Here is a 17,666-nt window from a genome sequence, read left to right on the forward strand (position 1 = left end):
GGACGGACAGACGGACGGACAACGGTATACCATAATACGTCCCGTCTAAAGACGGCGGGCGTATAAAAAGTGTGTTTGACCACTGAATATTTCGGTTTCTGTAATCAACATAATGAGAAATCTACATAATATAATAATATGTTGACAGAAGATATTTTCAAAAGTACTGAATATAAAGACAAAAGTATATTGATTAAAGTGCTGAATATAATACCAGATCTGCACAATATAATGATTATTCTATTGATCATTATGATGTTATTGCTCAACATAATTGTTATACTACTGAACCATGTGAACATAATAAAAAGGGCACTCATAATCGAGAAAAAACGCTGAAAATAATTAAACCTTCACAGCATATACTAAATATGAACAACGAAAGACAGCTATCACAAATATATTCTGGGTGTATCTGTGAATGGGAAATGTGTTGGTCTGGAACCACACACACACAATAAACAGTACGGACTCTGACTCTGGGACTAGCTCTTGTAACAAAAGACGACTCTGGTTAGCGCGATGTATAATTTAATAAGTTCAGCATGGAAGTAGAGTTGGGACTGCTCAGTGTAATACTAAATCCATTTTGCCACATCAAAATAACAACATAGTTTATATAACAAACCAAAACTACTTGTACTTGACAAATATTTCTCTAAATGAGTGAGAAAATTCAAATAAGGGATAACAGAAAAATTAACACATACATGTAGATAATGATTAACGATTATAGAACATACAGACTTATTTATGGGATTAAAGCCTTGGCTTGTCAAATACGAATAATCTGAGACTACTATAACACGTGTTATAGTAGTCTCAGGAATAATAGATCATTTTGAAGTAAAATGTCGCCATTTAAAAAAACCAAATTAAAACATGAAATTATATTAGCTTAATCTTCTAAACTTGACCTAAATCTTGTACAATAAAAATATCAAAATCCCTAGTGAAATATTGCAAATATAACAAAATCACTGGTTTTACAAAATCTTTAACAAAATGTCCAAAAAGTATCAAAATAAATTTTTGTCCATTTTTCCACTGTGACACAGCTATGGCGTTCTATATTCCTTGTCTGTCCTATTATATTCATATATGGTATTTGAAATGAAAATAAGCACAAAACCAGTCATTTTAACAATTAAGATCCTATCAAGGAACCCTTTTAAGGTGACTATATCAGAGACAAAAACAAAATGTATACAATAGATATAAAAAAAGAAAATGTGGTATGATTGCCAAATAGACAACTCTCCACAAGAGACCAAAATGACAGAAATTACCAACAATAGGTCATCGCACGGCCGTCAACTATGAGCAAAGTCCATACCGCATAGTCAGCTATAAAACTTTAAAGGCCCCGAAATAACAATGTAAAACGAGAAAACTAACGGCTAAATCATGTACAAAAAATGAACGAAAAACAAATTGAACACATAAACAAACAACCACTGAATAAGTATACAAGACGAAAAGAAAAGGACAGTACAAAATATTTTAAGAATCTAATCTAAAATAAAAATGAAAATAATCCTCGTACAAAATAAATATTTATATATAAAAAAGGTGACTAGATGCTCTGCAAGGGTAATTAGCATATTTCGAATTTTACTTAATGTGTTTTTGACCAGCAATTTAAAAATAAATAAATACATATTTGAACAATAAAAAAAAGAATTTTTCATCATAGGATCGGGATATTGTAACTTGATAAAGGAATTCGAATGTGAAATGATGGTAGCTAACCACGGATCCAAGAAAAAACACGATATTAAAATAAGAAGATGTGGTATAATTTCCAATGAGATTTCTGTTTACTACAAGCTATAACTACTGGAAGAAAAAGCTCAAGTAAAATTAAATGTTATCAAGGATTGGAGAGGCCTTGTTATCTGAAAGACAGAGAAAACAACATGATTTTTTTTATATCGGGAACTTTTCAATATTCCCAACTATAGAATCCGACAAATTAACGAAAAAGTTTTTTTTTAGTGAGAACAACATTTTATCAAACCATAATTATTTATTTCTTCAATATAAAAAGAAGGAGATGTGATAGGATTTTCAAAGTTAAAAAAATAAATGGATTTAGGCAATTATAGTCGGCAATAACAGGTTCCGACATGAAAAATAAGAATTAATACACAAACTGACGGCCTAATTCATATTAAAACAATTTACGAAAAACATATATGACATACACGAAAAAACGACAAACACTGAACTACGGGCTTTTGACTTAAAACAGGTACATACAGAATTTGGCGGGGTTAAAAATGTCTGTGTGCGCTCAATTTCTAAAAAAAAACCTATCACAACACAAGACCAAACTATAAAAAAAATCAGTTGAATGATCGGATCATCATTCAATACTATCAATGCCGATATCAGATCAGGTGCGGGATCCAAACCACGGAACACCCTGAAATTCCACAAAATAAAAATAAAATCGAAAAACTTGAATGGGGTTTCAATCACCAACACTCCCTCTCCCCTCATGCCGGATCCGCTCAGTCAGACTCAACTTTTGAGTGTGTAATTTAGGTATAAAAAATTGATAACAATACAAAATAAATAACTGATATTAAATTGTAACAGAAAAAGGAGAGAAAATCATTCCAGACATGTGTTGCAGCATTGGATTACAGTAGTTTTAATAAATATTTATATGACAGAAGTATCATGGAAAACATAAACTAATCATGAATGTGGCAGAAGAGATAGTACACGGTTTATGTTCTTCTCATTGATATTGTTCAGGAAGGCTCAGAGTGATTGTACAGTAAACTTGCAAGCGATTGTACAGTCAATAAAAATATCCGACATGGAGAAAATGAATATATTTGGATTTCTACTGGAACAATGACTTCAAAACTTTCAGACAGGTACGACTATATATCAGAAAAGGTACATGTGGAAATTCAGGTAGCAAACATTGATTTTTCGATGTTTTTTTAGACATTTTTCGTCGGTTTTTTTATACATTTTTGATCCCTGTTGTGTGGCAAATTTGATCGTTTCACACATCATGGAGCTCCATCATTCTAAGGAAAACGTTTGGATGCACATAGCTTTCTTATTATTTTATTGGTTCTTTATGAGAATATTTAAGCTACCAAAACCTGAAGCAGAAACGTTACATAGCTATATATAGTAACATAAGAGTTCATCCAATTTTCTTCAAGCAACTTGTTATTTTGCAAATGTCGGGGCCCCTTTTGACAGTCTCCCGAATGACCAAATTATTAGAAAACCGTACAGTTCCGTTTCCACACTATGGTACTGGTCCCTTCGAATAGAATCACGCTTTCACTACGCTCTCGCTATAATGATACAGCGACCTTTGCGATCTTACCACGACCTTAGTGCGAACTCACTAATACCTGATTCCACCACGATTGCTTTGAACATGTTCAAAGTTGTATACGCTCATTACGAACTTGAAGACCTCGCCACGACCGTGATACGACCTCACTGTGATCTTCAAGATCGCGCTACGATCGTCAACATTTGCATTTTTTCACAGATCGTAGTGCGATCGTTGCCTAGTGTGACCGCAGAATTAAACTTTATTAGTTGAATAGAGCCACAAGAGCTTAACAAAAAAATATTACTTCCCTTAGCCCCATATGTTTACCATTTCCTGGTAACAGGACTCAATTTGGCAAAAAAGAGGGAAAGTGCAGAGTTTATAAATTAGCCAAATTATGTTAAATAAAAAGAAATAATATAGATATTCAGACATTTAAAACTTTTTTCAGTTTAAAAAAACAAATAAAAATAGTGTTCAAAAGTAAACTTTCGTTAAAAAAATATGGATTATTTGAAGAAAAAAAAACAACAAATTGCACACATTTAAAGAACATTTTATATATAAAACAGAATTTACAAATAATTTAACATAAAACAGATAATGTTTATCTGTTTATCTTTTAATACAAAAAAGTTATGTATTCCTGTCGACAGGAAAAATATGTCCACAAATCCGAATTTTGAGCGTCCGTCGTCGTTAACTTATAAACAAATTTTCTCCTCTGAAACTACTGGGCCAAATTTTACCAAACTTAGCCACAACCATCATTGGGGTATCTAGTTTAAAAATTGTGTCCGGTGACCCGCCAAACTAACCAAACTAACCAAGATGGCCTCCATGGCTAAAAATAGAACATAGGGGTTAAATGTATATTTTTGCTTATCACTCTGAAACCAAAGCATTGAACAAATCTGACAAGGGGTAAAATTGTTAACTAGGTCAAGATCTATCTGCCCTGAAATTTTCAGATGAATCGGACAATGGGTTGTTGGGTTACTGTCCCTGAATTGGTAATTTTAAGGAAATTTTGTCCGTTTTCTGTTATTATCTTGAAAATTATTATAGATAGAGATCAACTGTAAACAGCCATTATGTTCACCAAAGTAAGATCTACAAAAAAATCAACATGATTGAAATGGTAAGTTGATCCCTTAAGGAGTTATTGCACTTAATAGTCATTTTTTTACCAATTTTTCGTAAATTTTTTACAAAAATCTTCTCCTCTGAAACTACTGGACCAAATTCAACCAAACTGAGCCAAACTCATTATTAAAGTATATTTTTATATATCTGCTCTAAAAAATTTCATATGAATTGTACAACTGGTTGGTTGGTTGCTGTCCCCCAATTGGTAATAGTGGGGCGGATTAGTACAGAAATTTGACAAAATCATGCAAATGGTGATACAAGCAAGGGATTTGGCATAGACGTTCATTAGGAAGTACTTTATCATATTAGAGGGGTAGCCAACATGTTTTCGATTTTTTTCAAGGCGGCCATCTTGAATTCAAAATTGACATCATTTTGCTCAATCGTGGAGATTGAAGAACTGTTCTTATCAACGCTATATATATGTCATGAAAACTATTTGAAATATAATAAAATGATATGAAAATATGTTAAACAGACAACAATTGTAAAAAATCACCACTTCCGGTTTGGGTCGAAAAAGTTCGTACACTCGAGTGAAATGATAGTGGTATAGATATACAATCAAAATTTACGTTTGATATATCAGTTATTATGTTAGATATGCTGGAGGAATGATTAGTGTAATAATCTACAATATTTTCCGATGTATTCCGTTTTAACAGCTACATGAACACAATGTTGTACAGTTCAAGCCAGCTTTGTAACACTTACAATTACCAGAACAAGTTTTCTAGCAGCCACATTTGTGTAACTTCTGGCAAGATGCAGCAATTGCTGCTAATTGTGTCCAATGAGGAATCCACATTTCATCTGCGTTCTCCTTAACCCATCCCCAATCACCAGGACAAGGTAGATGTTGATCATGTGTGACTGCCTGTCCCCATACATGGCCACCTCGGTATGTAGCTAGTTTGGTATGATCAAGCAGTGCAGCTCTAGTGGGTCGAAAGGTGTCATATTGTCTTTGTTTTCGTGCAAATAGTTCAGGTCTGGATTGTCGATGTCAAATGTTGTTGTAGTTCTGTCGTACATAACCACAACAAATGCATCTATCAACTCCATATCAGCGTCACTGACCAATACAGGTTTCTTGCTTAATCGTTCAAAAACCTCGGTTACATCATTAAAATATTTCCCACGTCATGCCATCTCAATATGTAATCCACCGAACGTAACAACGAATTTGTTTTCACCGTATTCATTTGGTCATTCACATTGAATTTGCTTTGCCAAAACAAATAGCGGTTGGTCTGCTGTAATTACTTGAGTTTGACCAGGATTAAGAAACGACACAACATCCCTGAGCTTATCCATCGAATGTTTTATGGTAGCAACTGAGTAAGCTTGTTCTAGAAATAATGTCATTAAGCAGCTAAGACTCATTTCAACAGTTGGTCCACGTCTCTCCGAAGAATGAAATGATGACCATGAAATATTTTCGGACGTAACATCTTCACTTGTTAACCTCACCGTATTTAACCACTCATACTCATTTTACAAACTCATAAATAGATAATTGTGGTTAAGTATATTAGTAATATCGTCAGGCAGAATGAGAGGTTCTGGTTTTGTTTTAAGATATGCAGGTTTTATATTCATATAAGCAGCAGGGAGATCAGGTACCTTTTTAGATTTTGGTTTATGTGTAGGTAATATTAACTCATCCCTTCTGACACCGATATTATCTTTAATTGGATATTAAAAAATAGAGATTCCGGTCCCATTGAAAGATGATTTTGATGTTGTTGAGCTTGGGTTGTGATCTATGTTGTCGACTGCAGCTGTGGTAAACACTTTGCCCTTAAATAAAGGCGGGCATACCACACCTTCATTTAAATAACGTTCAACAACAGCTTCGCCTAGTTGAGTTAAAATTTCCCGTACCCGATCGTAAGAGATACATAACCCATGTTGGTTTTTGCAAAGAGTAACAGTCCAAGATACACACAAAAAAGTGTCTCACGATCAGCTGAATGTCTTTGTTGTACTGTAACCTTTTGGCTGTTTGGGTGATAATTAAACATTAAAAGTTGGGCCACAGCTAAGTCAGACTTTGTAGAAACGTTGTCTAACTGCGATTTGATATCAGGTCCATATTCTATCGTTTTCAACAACTGTAACAAAGGTGGGGGTATGCTATCATCGATATCTTCAGAGATTAAGGATCAAGAAAATGTTGTCTTCGTTAATTGTAGCTAATTGGCAGCGAATCATTTCGGCCGTCTTTGCCATATGCATGGTGTCATTATAATCACAAGCAAATGCTATAGTTGGTCCTATATCTTTTTCAAACATCAAAAGGTGTGCTTCCAATTCTGGCATCTTTTGCAATAGCTTGTCCTTCAGTCGAGTAGAATGTATCTGTGCAGAAAAAGAACCAAGCTGTACCAATCTTTCCTCGTACAGGTTTGCCAGGTCTGCCAATCGAAACACAACCGACTCTTCAGAGTTTCTTTGAGTTTCAAAAATGTATGTGACCAGCTCAGCTAATGCAGTTTTTTTTCATTATAGTTTCCTCCTGTGTGCAACTGCTTTCGATCTCTGTTTGTCTCTTTGATCTCTCTTTGTTATATACAGCTGCGAGACAAGACGGGTGATACTTCAACTCTTGTGCTATAACATCACCACTACTCAGCTTTGCCAACAGTTGTTTATCCTGAAAAGCCATTGCACAATCCACTAGTCGTTGGTTTAGTTTCATTGTCATTGCCTCTCTTAAGACAGATAAAGGTCACTCTTTATCACAAATGAAACGTTTAAGCATATTTTCAACTGGATTTTGTTGTTGATCTTTAATAGAACGAGGAGTACACCTAAAAGGTTTAGGAGACGTAAAATCACTAGAACTTCCAGATGGTATCGGTGACATATTGCGTTTCTGGGCTCTCTCAAGTTTAGTATTATTGAACTTTATCCTACACAAATTATGGTACTTGGCATTTTCTTTTTTCATTGTGCTTTCAATACCCTCTCCGTGGTTTAATCGCCGAATATTAAGAGGGATAGGGAGGGCATTTAATTCATGAAAAAGATGGATATATTTTGCCTAACATTGTATATCCTTTGTCTGACGATTTCAGTAGGTCTCCTGTGACCAATCAGTTTCCCAACTATCTGCTGAAGAAGCTGATAAGTGAATTCGTTTCGCCATTTTTAAAACTAAGTAACTATTATATAAACAAAAGTTATCAACAATGAACTTATAGAACAATAACGCAAATATTATCTGAGCAATAAATAAATGCAACAGCAAACTATAACCGAGTGAAACTAATCAACTATTAGAGAAGTGCACGAAGAGTGTGTGTCTGTAACATGAATAAATTTACGCATCAGAGAAACGTCACAGGTAAAATTCTAGAAATTTTATAAAATTCAAGATAACTTTTCAAATTATGTTATTTGATGTATTAACAACAGTATTATTATAGAACTGTGTTAGTAATAGGGATAGAATTCATTCAAATCAATATCCGATCAGAATTGCAAATAAAATTTCGTAACTAAAAATATGAACGATGGATAGACAAGTACCGAGACACGTCTTATAACAATGAGAACTCACACTCTCAAAAAGGTTAACTAGAATAAAATTACTCCCTCTATTGGTCCATAACCTATTGAACCTAATGTAGCAATTGAAGTTTAGTCGAAGATTTGTGGAATATAACGACTGACATTATTTGGGTAATAAAACAGTCATATTCGGGATATTCATAAAACCAGGAGTGGGTTATCGACCGATATTTGACCGAAAGTGGTACTTTATCTTAGATAACAATGGTTTACTCCATTTTGTAACATTTTGGATACAATACAAGCAAAACGGGCCATACATATGATGTCTGTTCCCTGTGAAGACGTCATTTCGAAAATCCAAGATGGCCGCCATGATCGGATGATTTTTTTTCGTGGCTACCCCCCTAATATGATTACATACACCTAAATTCATGTTCTTACAAAGTTTCATGCTTGTATCACCATTTGCATGATTTGTGTGGTAAGCTGCTTAACTATAATTTTTAAAGAAATTTAGCCGTTTTTGGTTATTTCCTTGAATGCTATTATATATAGAGATAAACTGCAAATAGCATTAATGTTCAGCAAATTAAGAGCTACAGATAATTCAACATGACCGAAATGGTCAATTGACCCCTTTAGGAGTTATTGCCCTTTATAGTCAATTTTTAACAATTATCATTAATTTTGTAAATTTGGGTAAGTTTTTACAAAATGTGTTCCTCTGTAACTAAAGGGCCAAGTTCCTTACAGATAGAGAAAAATGTAAGTAGCAAGAATGATGAGTAAGGTATGATCTACGAACAGATCACAATCACCAAAAATCAATTTTGTCATGAATCCATCATTTTCCTTTGTTTAATACACTCATAAACCAAGGTGCGCAACACAGGCTCTTAAGAGCCTCTAGTTATACTTCATTGAACTTTTGATGTCGTCCCTTAGGCCGTCCCTTAGGCCGTTAGTTTATTTCGTCTTAATTGTTTCACATTTTTTTTGTCGTGGCCTTTTATAACTGATATACAGTATGGGTATTTGTCATTTTTTGTCAAAGGCCGCACGGTTGGTTAACGGTTGGTTATAATTGATAATACTACTTCATTGATCTCCAGTTGATAGTTGCCAAATTGGCAGTCATACCACATCTCCTTACTTGTTATGATATTGTATACATTTTTCGTACATAACTTTAAATTTCGCGTCCTGTCTTAACTATATATGAAATATTAGTCGCTTGACATTAAAAGCAAACAACTAACAATCAAACAATTTTAAACTCGTGTTTAATAAGTAGAAAATCAATTAATTTTTGGGGTTTAAAAGGGGGAGGTGCCAGGAGGTCTTTGAATGTAAATATGGTGGCCTGGTAAGAGCTGGAATCAATAGGCATGCTTAGCGACAAATTAAGACTTTAAAAATAATTTTAAAAATCCGCAAAAAATCGTGCTGCCCCATTCCCATCCTTAGAATAACAAAAGGACGTACCCGTACTGTTATTGTCCGTGTGTTTTATTATTTATCCAGCTAGTTGTCCATATAGTGTCCTTCTAAGGAGGCAACTGTTTAATATTCGGGGGGGGGGGGGGGGCTTGATAATAACAAAAATAAATGGTTTGTTATGTGGTAGTTTCAAAATACATAACCTGACTTACAATGCATTGAAAATAAACTCTGCAGGTCTATTCGAAAGTATTAGATGGCAACAGATTCTTCATAAAATTCATTTTTTCCCCAAAAAAAGTCGTGAAACACTTCCGAAAAGTTCATATAATAAAATTATTAATATTATTTAAAATATACTTGAAATGTCTGAAAAAAGATTTCATTTAACTTGAGCTATATTGTGTCAGATACACATACCTCACTTTTATTACAGGGCAGTAACTACATTGAGGCAAATTTTATGCTTACGTTATAATTTTATATATACTCAAAATTGGAATAAAAAAGAAGTATCAATTTAGATATTTCTCATCAGACTCGTTATTTTTCCTTAAATCTTTTATTTATTTATTTATTTCAAAGTCTTATTTTCTGTCAACCAGTGTATTCGCTGATACTGTTTTTCTCTTTAGCCCTTTCTAGCCTATTTTGCTGCAATATACTTGATACATAATTTTCTAAAGTTGTTACTTTACAATTTTTTATGCCTCAATTATGGGCATTATGTTTTCTGGTCTGTGCGTGCACTCCTCCATCTGTCTGTCCCACTTCAGGTAAACGTTTGTGGTCGAGGTAGTTTTTAATGAAGTTGAAGTCCAATCAACTTGAAACTTAGTAAACATGTTCCTTTTGTCTTTGTCTGGGTTGTCATTATAGATGTTCCTAGCTGTCTTTTTTAGACGGTCCGAGTTGTCCCAGGACGGACATGTTCTGCAACTAACTAAAATGCCCCAAGTTTGAACACGTTATTTGATTTCGTGATCACCAAACTAACCAAATGAAATGTGAACTACATTGATATATTTCGTAACTTTTTACCTTAAAAAATCCTGGTCCTATGTAGATTTGGAAGTTGTCGTCAGCAAAAGATTAAAACACCGTTCATTGTGGGCTTCCGTTGTCGTTGATTTCTATATTTTATGCAATGTCAATTTCATCATGCAATACTTTCTCCGCAATCAGGGGTTCATTAAGGGATACACACAGTTTGATATTCATGCTAATAATATATAACAGTTACGATTTAAAAATCAATTTGAATTTAGGTTGCAGTAAGAAAAAAACAATATTAGGTCAATGTCATAAAGATATAAACTTTTTAGTATTCTGAATAAAACTGGGGAAAGGAAGGGCGCATTTAAATCTTGCCCTATCCCAGTTTCGCAGTCTCATACATATTTTTTGTATGAGGCTAAGAAACTGGGGAAGGACGAGGTTCTACCGAGCCCTTCCCCAGTTTTGCGCCAAGCACAAAAAAAAGTTTATATTTTTCTGTCATTGACCTAATATTGCTTTTATACTGCAACATAAATTAATAAATTGATAGCTATTCAAATCGTAACACAAACTAAAGACTTATTTTCATCCCTTCATGGACCCCTGATTGTGGAGAAAGTGTGCCATGATGAAATTGACATCGTACACAATAGAGATTTGTTACAATATTTTATATAAAATAAACACAACTAGTTGCAGTATAAAAACATTTTATATTTTTCTGACATTGACCTTATATTGTATGTGTAGAAGTACTTAAAGATGACAAAAATTTTTAGTACTGAAAAATGACTGAAATTTTCAGTACTGAAAAATGACTGAAATTTTCAGTACTGAAAAATGACTGAAATTTTCAATACTGAAAAGTGGCTGAAATTTTCAGTGCTGAAAAATGGCTGAAATTTTCAGTACTGAAAAATGGCTGAAATTTTCAGTACTGATAAATGACTGAAATTTTCAGTACTGTAAACAACTTTTTCTCAACATTACTGAAAATGATATAAAAATTTATGTACTGAATAGTGATGTTTCCTAAAAGTACTGTTTATATAGCGGCATTTGATGTACTGTTTAGTGATGTTTCCTAATAGTACTGTTTATATAGCGGCATTTAATGTACTGTTTAGTAATGTTTCCTAAAAGTACTGTTTATATAGCGGCATTTAATGTACTGATTAGTAATGTTTCCTAAAAGTACTGTTTTTATAGCGGCATTTAATGTACATGTAAACGCTAGTCAAATTGTTGGTAGTGTACTGGACAAATGTTTCAACACTCTATCTTACCCTCTGCTAAATATAAAAAAGAAGATGTGGTATGATTGCAAATGAGACAACTATCCATAAAAGACCAAAATGACACAGACATTAACAACTATAGGTCACCGTACGGCCTTCAACAATGAGCAAAGCCCATACCGTATAGTCAGCTATAAAAGGCCCCGTTAAGACAATGTAAAACAATTCAAACGAGAAAACTAACGGCCTTATTTATGTAAAAAAATGAACGAAAAACAAATATGTAACACATAAACAAACGACAACCACTGAATATACAGGCTCCTGACTTGGGACAGGCACATACATAAATAATGTGGCGGGGTTAAACATATAAAGACCACATTTCACGTGTAAAAACGCATTTTCAGTATTGGTCTTTAGGTTACTTATCTAAATATTGTTTCTTTAGTCATTTAGGAATATAACTTTTTTGATAAGTTTCTCTGAATAAGGAAACATAAATTATGTATTGTGTATAGAATTGAAATGACAACTTTGCATGTGTGAAAGAATATCTAAAAAGTAACCAAGGGTATTGATGGCGACATACATTCCTCCTTACTAAAAGAAAGACACTGTACATGTCCAAATACACCATTCTTCAAACCAAAAAATCTAAAGGAATATCACATTCCAACTTCAATCCAAATGACCTCTTGACATAATGAAAACTACTGACTGATTCCTTTAACTTACCATGATTTGTAAGATGTATGTCAGAATTGTTCCAAGTTCCACATACACCATTCTTAATATAATAAAAACGAGTAATTGATTCCATTAACATACCATGAACTGTTAGATATATGTCAGAACTGTTCCATGTTCCATATTCATTAGCAGCAAAACAAATATAAATTCCTCCATCAGATGTTTCAGCATTAAAGATGGTCAGAGATGGTGTGTTGTTATTACTGCCACTGTATTTTGTACTTATATTTGATAACATCTCAGAGTCTATGGCTAATACTGAAGATTCATTGCTATGTTCAGGAATCCTCTGCCAGTAAACATCAAACCTCTCAAAGTCAGATGTCACATTACAGATTAAGGTTACAGAGTTGCCAATCAAAACACTGTATGATGACTGTGGAACGGTTACTTTTAGAGGAACTGAAAAATGAGAATTGTTAATTGAATTTTTACCTTGTCCAAAATAAAGGTAATCTAGTGCTGGACATATGTTTCATCACGCTATCTTACACTCTGCTAAAACCACATTTCATGAGTATATTCCAGTTTCAGTTTTTCTTCCTTAGGTTGCTTATAATCTTAATGCTGTATACCATACATGGTGCCTTGCTCATATATATCAGAGAAAATACAAAAGGTTTTCATAGCAACTTAGGAATATAGTGCTTTGGATCATTTTCTCTCAATAAGGAAACATAAATTGTGTATTTTATATAGAATTGAAATGGAAAGTTTGCTTGTATGAAAGAAGCTCTAAAGCGTAGGATATGTATTGCTAACTCCATTAATTTTCTCCTTATTAAAAGAAGGACAATTTAGTGTCCACATACACCATTCTTAATATAATAAAAACTAGTGATTGATTCCTTTAACTTACCATGAACTGTTAGATGTATGTCAGAACTGTTCCATGTTCCATATTCATTAGCAGCAAAACAAATATAAATTCCTCCATCGGATGTTTCAGCATCAAAGATGGTCAGAGATGGTGTGTTGTCATTACTGCCACTGTATTTTGTACTTATATTTGATAACATCTCAGAGTCTATGGCTAATTCTGAAGATTCAGTGCTATGTTCAGGAATCCTCTGCCAGTAAACATCAAACCTCTCAAAGACAGATGTCACATTACAGATTAAGGTTACAGAGTTGCCAATAAAAACACTGTATGATGACTGTGGAACGGTTACTTTTAGAGGAACTGAAAAATGAGAATTGTTAATTGAATTTTTACCTTGTCCAAAATTAAGGTAATCTAGTGCAAAGGTCATGAAATGTGGTCTTTAGCAGAGTGTAAGATAGGGTGATGAAACATTGACATATGTTTCATCACCCTATCTTACACTCTGCTAAAGACCACATTTCATGAGTATACTGCAGTTTCAATTTTTGTCCTTAGGTTGCTTATAATCTTAATGCTTTAAACCATACATGGTGTGTTGCTCATATATATCAGAGAAAAATACAAAAGGTTTTCATAGAAACTCAATAAGGAAACATAAATTGTGTTTTTCATATATAATTGAAATAGAAAGTTTGCTTGTATGAAAGAAGTTCTAAAACGTAGGATATGTATTGCTAACTCCATTAATTTTCTCCTTATTAAAAGAAGGACAATTTAGTGTCCACATACACCATTCTTAATATAACAAGAGGCTCTCAAGAGCCTGAATCGCTCACCTTAATTTTTTTGGTTAAATCTCTCATCAATAATTATTTTGGCTTTTCAATTGATTTAAATGTTCTTTGAATCATCCTATTTTCTTCAAAAGCAAAAAAAAAACAAAAAAACCTTTTTTTCCTATGTTCTATTTTAGCCATAGGAGCTATGTTTCTTGACATACAAGGAAATAAAATATAAAATTTATACTACATACTCTGAAACTCATTTAGCCTAAGTTTGGCTGAAATTGATACAGCAGTTTCAAAGGAGAAGATTTTTTAAAGTAAGTCAACATGATGAACAAATTGTGAAAAAAAGTCTTTAAAGGGCAATAACTCCTTAAGGGGTCAATTGACAATTTTGGTCAAATTGACTTATTTGTAGATCTTACTTTGCTTAACATTTTTGCCATTAACAGTTTATCTGTATCTATAATAATATTCAAGATGATAACCAAAAACTGCAAAATTTCTTTAAAATCATCAATTCAGGGGAATTATACCTGAAAAACCAGTTACCCAATTCGGCTGAAAATTTCAGGACAGGTAGACCTTGACCTAATAAATACTTTAACTTCTTGTCTTATTTGCTCTAAATGCTGGAGTTTTTGAGATATAAGCCAAAAACTGCATTTTACCCTGTGTTCTATTTTTAGCCATGACGGCCATGTTTTTTGACGAAATAGAAAATAAAACACAAACTTTCTTTTATACACCCTACTGATCATTCAGTTGAAGTTTGGTTGAATTTGGTTGAGTAGTTTTAGAGGAGAAGATTTTTTAAAGTTAGCAAATATGATGAACAAATTGTGAAAAATTGTCATTAAAGGACAATAACCCCTTAAGGGGTCAATTGACAATTTTGGTCATATTAACTTATTTGTAGATCTTACTTTGCTGATCATTTTTGCTGTTTACAGTTTATCTTTATCTATAATAATATTCAAGATAATGACCAAAAACTGCAAAATTTCCTTAAAATTACCAATTAAGTGGCAGCAACCCAACAATGGGTTGTTTGATTCATCTGAAAATTTCAGGGCTGATAGATCTTGACCTAATGAACATTTTTACCTCTGTCAGATTTGCTGTAAATGCTTTCGATTTTGTGATATAAGCCAAAAACTGCATTTTACCCCCATGTTCTATTTTTAGCCATGGCGGCCATGTTTTTTCACAAAATGGAAAATAAAACACAATCTTTATTCTAGATACCCTAATCATTCAGCTAAAGTTTGGTTGTAATTGGTTCAGTAGTTTCAGAGGAGAAGATCTTTGAAATAGTTTACGACGGACGGACGACGACGACGGACGGACGGACGACGACGGACGCCAAGTGATAACAAAAGCTCACATTTCCTTTTAGGAAAGGTGAGCTAAAAACATTGTATACCCCAAGCATTACATTATTGCTGTTTACAGTTTATCTACATCTATAATAATATTCAAGATAATAACCAAAAACAGCAAAATTTCCTTAAAATTACCAATTCAGGGACAGCAACCCAACAACGGGTTGTCCGATTCATCTGAAAATTTCAGGGCAGAGAGATCTTGACCTGATAAACAATTTTACCTCGTGTCAGATTTGCTCTAAATGCTTTGGTTTTTTAGTTATAAGCTAAAAACTGCATTTTACCACTATGTTCTATTTTTAGCCATGGCGGCCATCTTGGTGGGTTAGCCGGGTCACCAGACACAATTTTTAAACTAGATACCCTAATAATGATCTTGGCCATGTTTGGTTAAATTTGGCCCAGTAGTTTCAGAGGAGAAGATTTTTGTAAAAGATAACTAAGATTTACGGAAAATGGTTAAAAATTGACTATAAAGGGCCATAACTCCTAAAGGGATCAACTGACCATTTCGATCATGTTGACTCTTTTGTAAATCTTACTTTGCTGAACATTTTTGCTGTTTACAGTTTATCTCTATCTATAATAATATTCATGATAATAACCAAAAACAGCAAAATTTCCTTAAAATTATCAATTCAGGGGCAGCAACCTAACAACCGGTTGTCCGATTCATCTGAAAATTTCAGGGCAGATAGATCTTGACCTGATAAACAATTTAACCCCGTCAAATTTGCTCCAAATGCTTTGGTTTTTGAGTTATAAGCTAAAAACTGCATTTTACCCCTATGTTCTATTTTTAGCCATGGCGGCCATGTTTTTTGATGAAATGGGAATTAAAACACAAACTTTATTCTAGATACCCTAGAAATCAATCAGATGAAGTTTAGTTTGAATTGGTTCAGTAGTTTCAGAGAAGATCTTTGAAATAGTTTACGACGGACGACGACGGACGCCAAGTGATGGCAAAAGCTCACATTTCCTTTTGGAAAGGTGAGCTAATAAAAACTAGTAATTGATTCCTTTTACATACCATGAACTGTTAAATGTATGTCAGAACTGTTCCATGTTCCATATTCATTAGCAGCAAAACAAATATAAATTCCTCCATCGGATGTTTCAGCATCAAAGATGGTCAGAGATGGTGTGTTGTTATTACTGCCACTGTATTTTGTACTTATATTTGATAACATCTCAGAGTCTATGGCTAATACTGAAGATTCATTGCTATGTTCAGAAATCCTCTGCCAGTAAACATCAAACCTCTCAAAGTCAGATGTCACATTACAGATTAAGGTTACAGAGTTGCCAATCAAAACACTGTATGATGACTGTGGAACGGTCACTTTTAGAGGAACTGAAAAATGAGAATTGTTAATTGAATTTCTACCTTGTCCAAAATTAAGGTAATCTAGTGCTGGACATATGTTTCATCACGCTATCTTACACTCTGGTAAAGACCACATTTCATGAGTATACTGCAGTTTCAGTTTTTGTCCTTAGGTTGCTTATAATCTTAATGCTTTATACCATACATGGTGTGTTGCTCATATATATCAGAGAAAATACAAAAAGTTTTCATAGAAACTTAGGAATATAGTGCTTAGGATCATTTTCTCTCAATAAGGAAACATAAATTGTGTATTTTATATAGAATTGAAATGGAAAGTTTGCTTGTATGAAAGAAGTTCTAAAACGTAGGATATGTATTGCTAACTCCATTAATTTTCTGCTTATTAAAAGAAGGACAATTTAGTGCCCATATACACCATTCTTAATATAATAAAAACAAGTAATTGATTCCTTTAACATACCATGAACTGTTAGATGTATGTCAGAACTGTTCCATGTTCCATATTCATTAGCAGCAAAACAAATATAAATTCCTCCATCGGATGTTTCAGCATCAAAGATGGTCAGAGATGGTGTGTTGTTATTACTGCCACTGTATTTTGTACTTATATTTGATAACATCTCAGAGTCTATGGCTAATACTGAAGATTCATTGCTATCTTCAGGAATCCTCTGCCAGTAAACATCAAACCTCTCAAAGTCAGATGTCACATTACAGATTAAGGTTACAGAGTTGCCAATCAAAACACTGTATGATGACTGTGGAACGGTCACTTTTAGAGGAACTGAAAAATGAAAATTGTTAATTGAATGTTTACCTTGTCCAAAATTTAGGTAATCTAGTGCTGGACATATGTTTCATCACCCTATCTTACACTCTGCTAAAGACCACAA

The 17,666-nt window shown here is 33.5% G+C and overlaps 2 protein-coding genes across 2 annotated transcripts in view; both read right to left on the bottom strand.

Annotated features, from left to right (window-relative positions):
• The window catches only part of LOC139491009 (uncharacterized), a 335,932-nt gene that overhangs the window by 153,641 nt on the left and 164,625 nt on the right, over positions 1 to 17,666 (bottom strand). The window lies entirely within an intron of this gene.
• The window catches only part of LOC139492725 (hemicentin-1-like), a 30,508-nt gene continuing 24,956 nt past the window's right edge, over positions 12,115 to 17,666 (bottom strand). Inside the window, exons 30-34 of the mRNA XM_071280877.1 lie at positions 17,234 to 17,557; positions 16,453 to 16,776; positions 13,280 to 13,603; positions 12,406 to 12,822; positions 12,115 to 12,152 (exon numbers count right to left, since the gene is read on the bottom strand). Of these exons, the coding sequence (XP_071136978.1) occupies positions 12,115 to 12,152; positions 12,406 to 12,822; positions 13,280 to 13,603; positions 16,453 to 16,776; positions 17,234 to 17,557 (1,427 nt within the window). The remainder of the gene's footprint in view (positions 12,153 to 12,405; positions 12,823 to 13,279; positions 13,604 to 16,452; positions 16,777 to 17,233; positions 17,558 to 17,666) is intronic.

Source organism: Mytilus edulis, chromosome 10, assembly GCF_963676685.1.
Source record: "Mytilus edulis chromosome 10, xbMytEdul2.2, whole genome shotgun sequence".
NCBI lineage: Eukaryota > Metazoa > Mollusca > Bivalvia > Mytilida > Mytilidae > Mytilus > Mytilus edulis.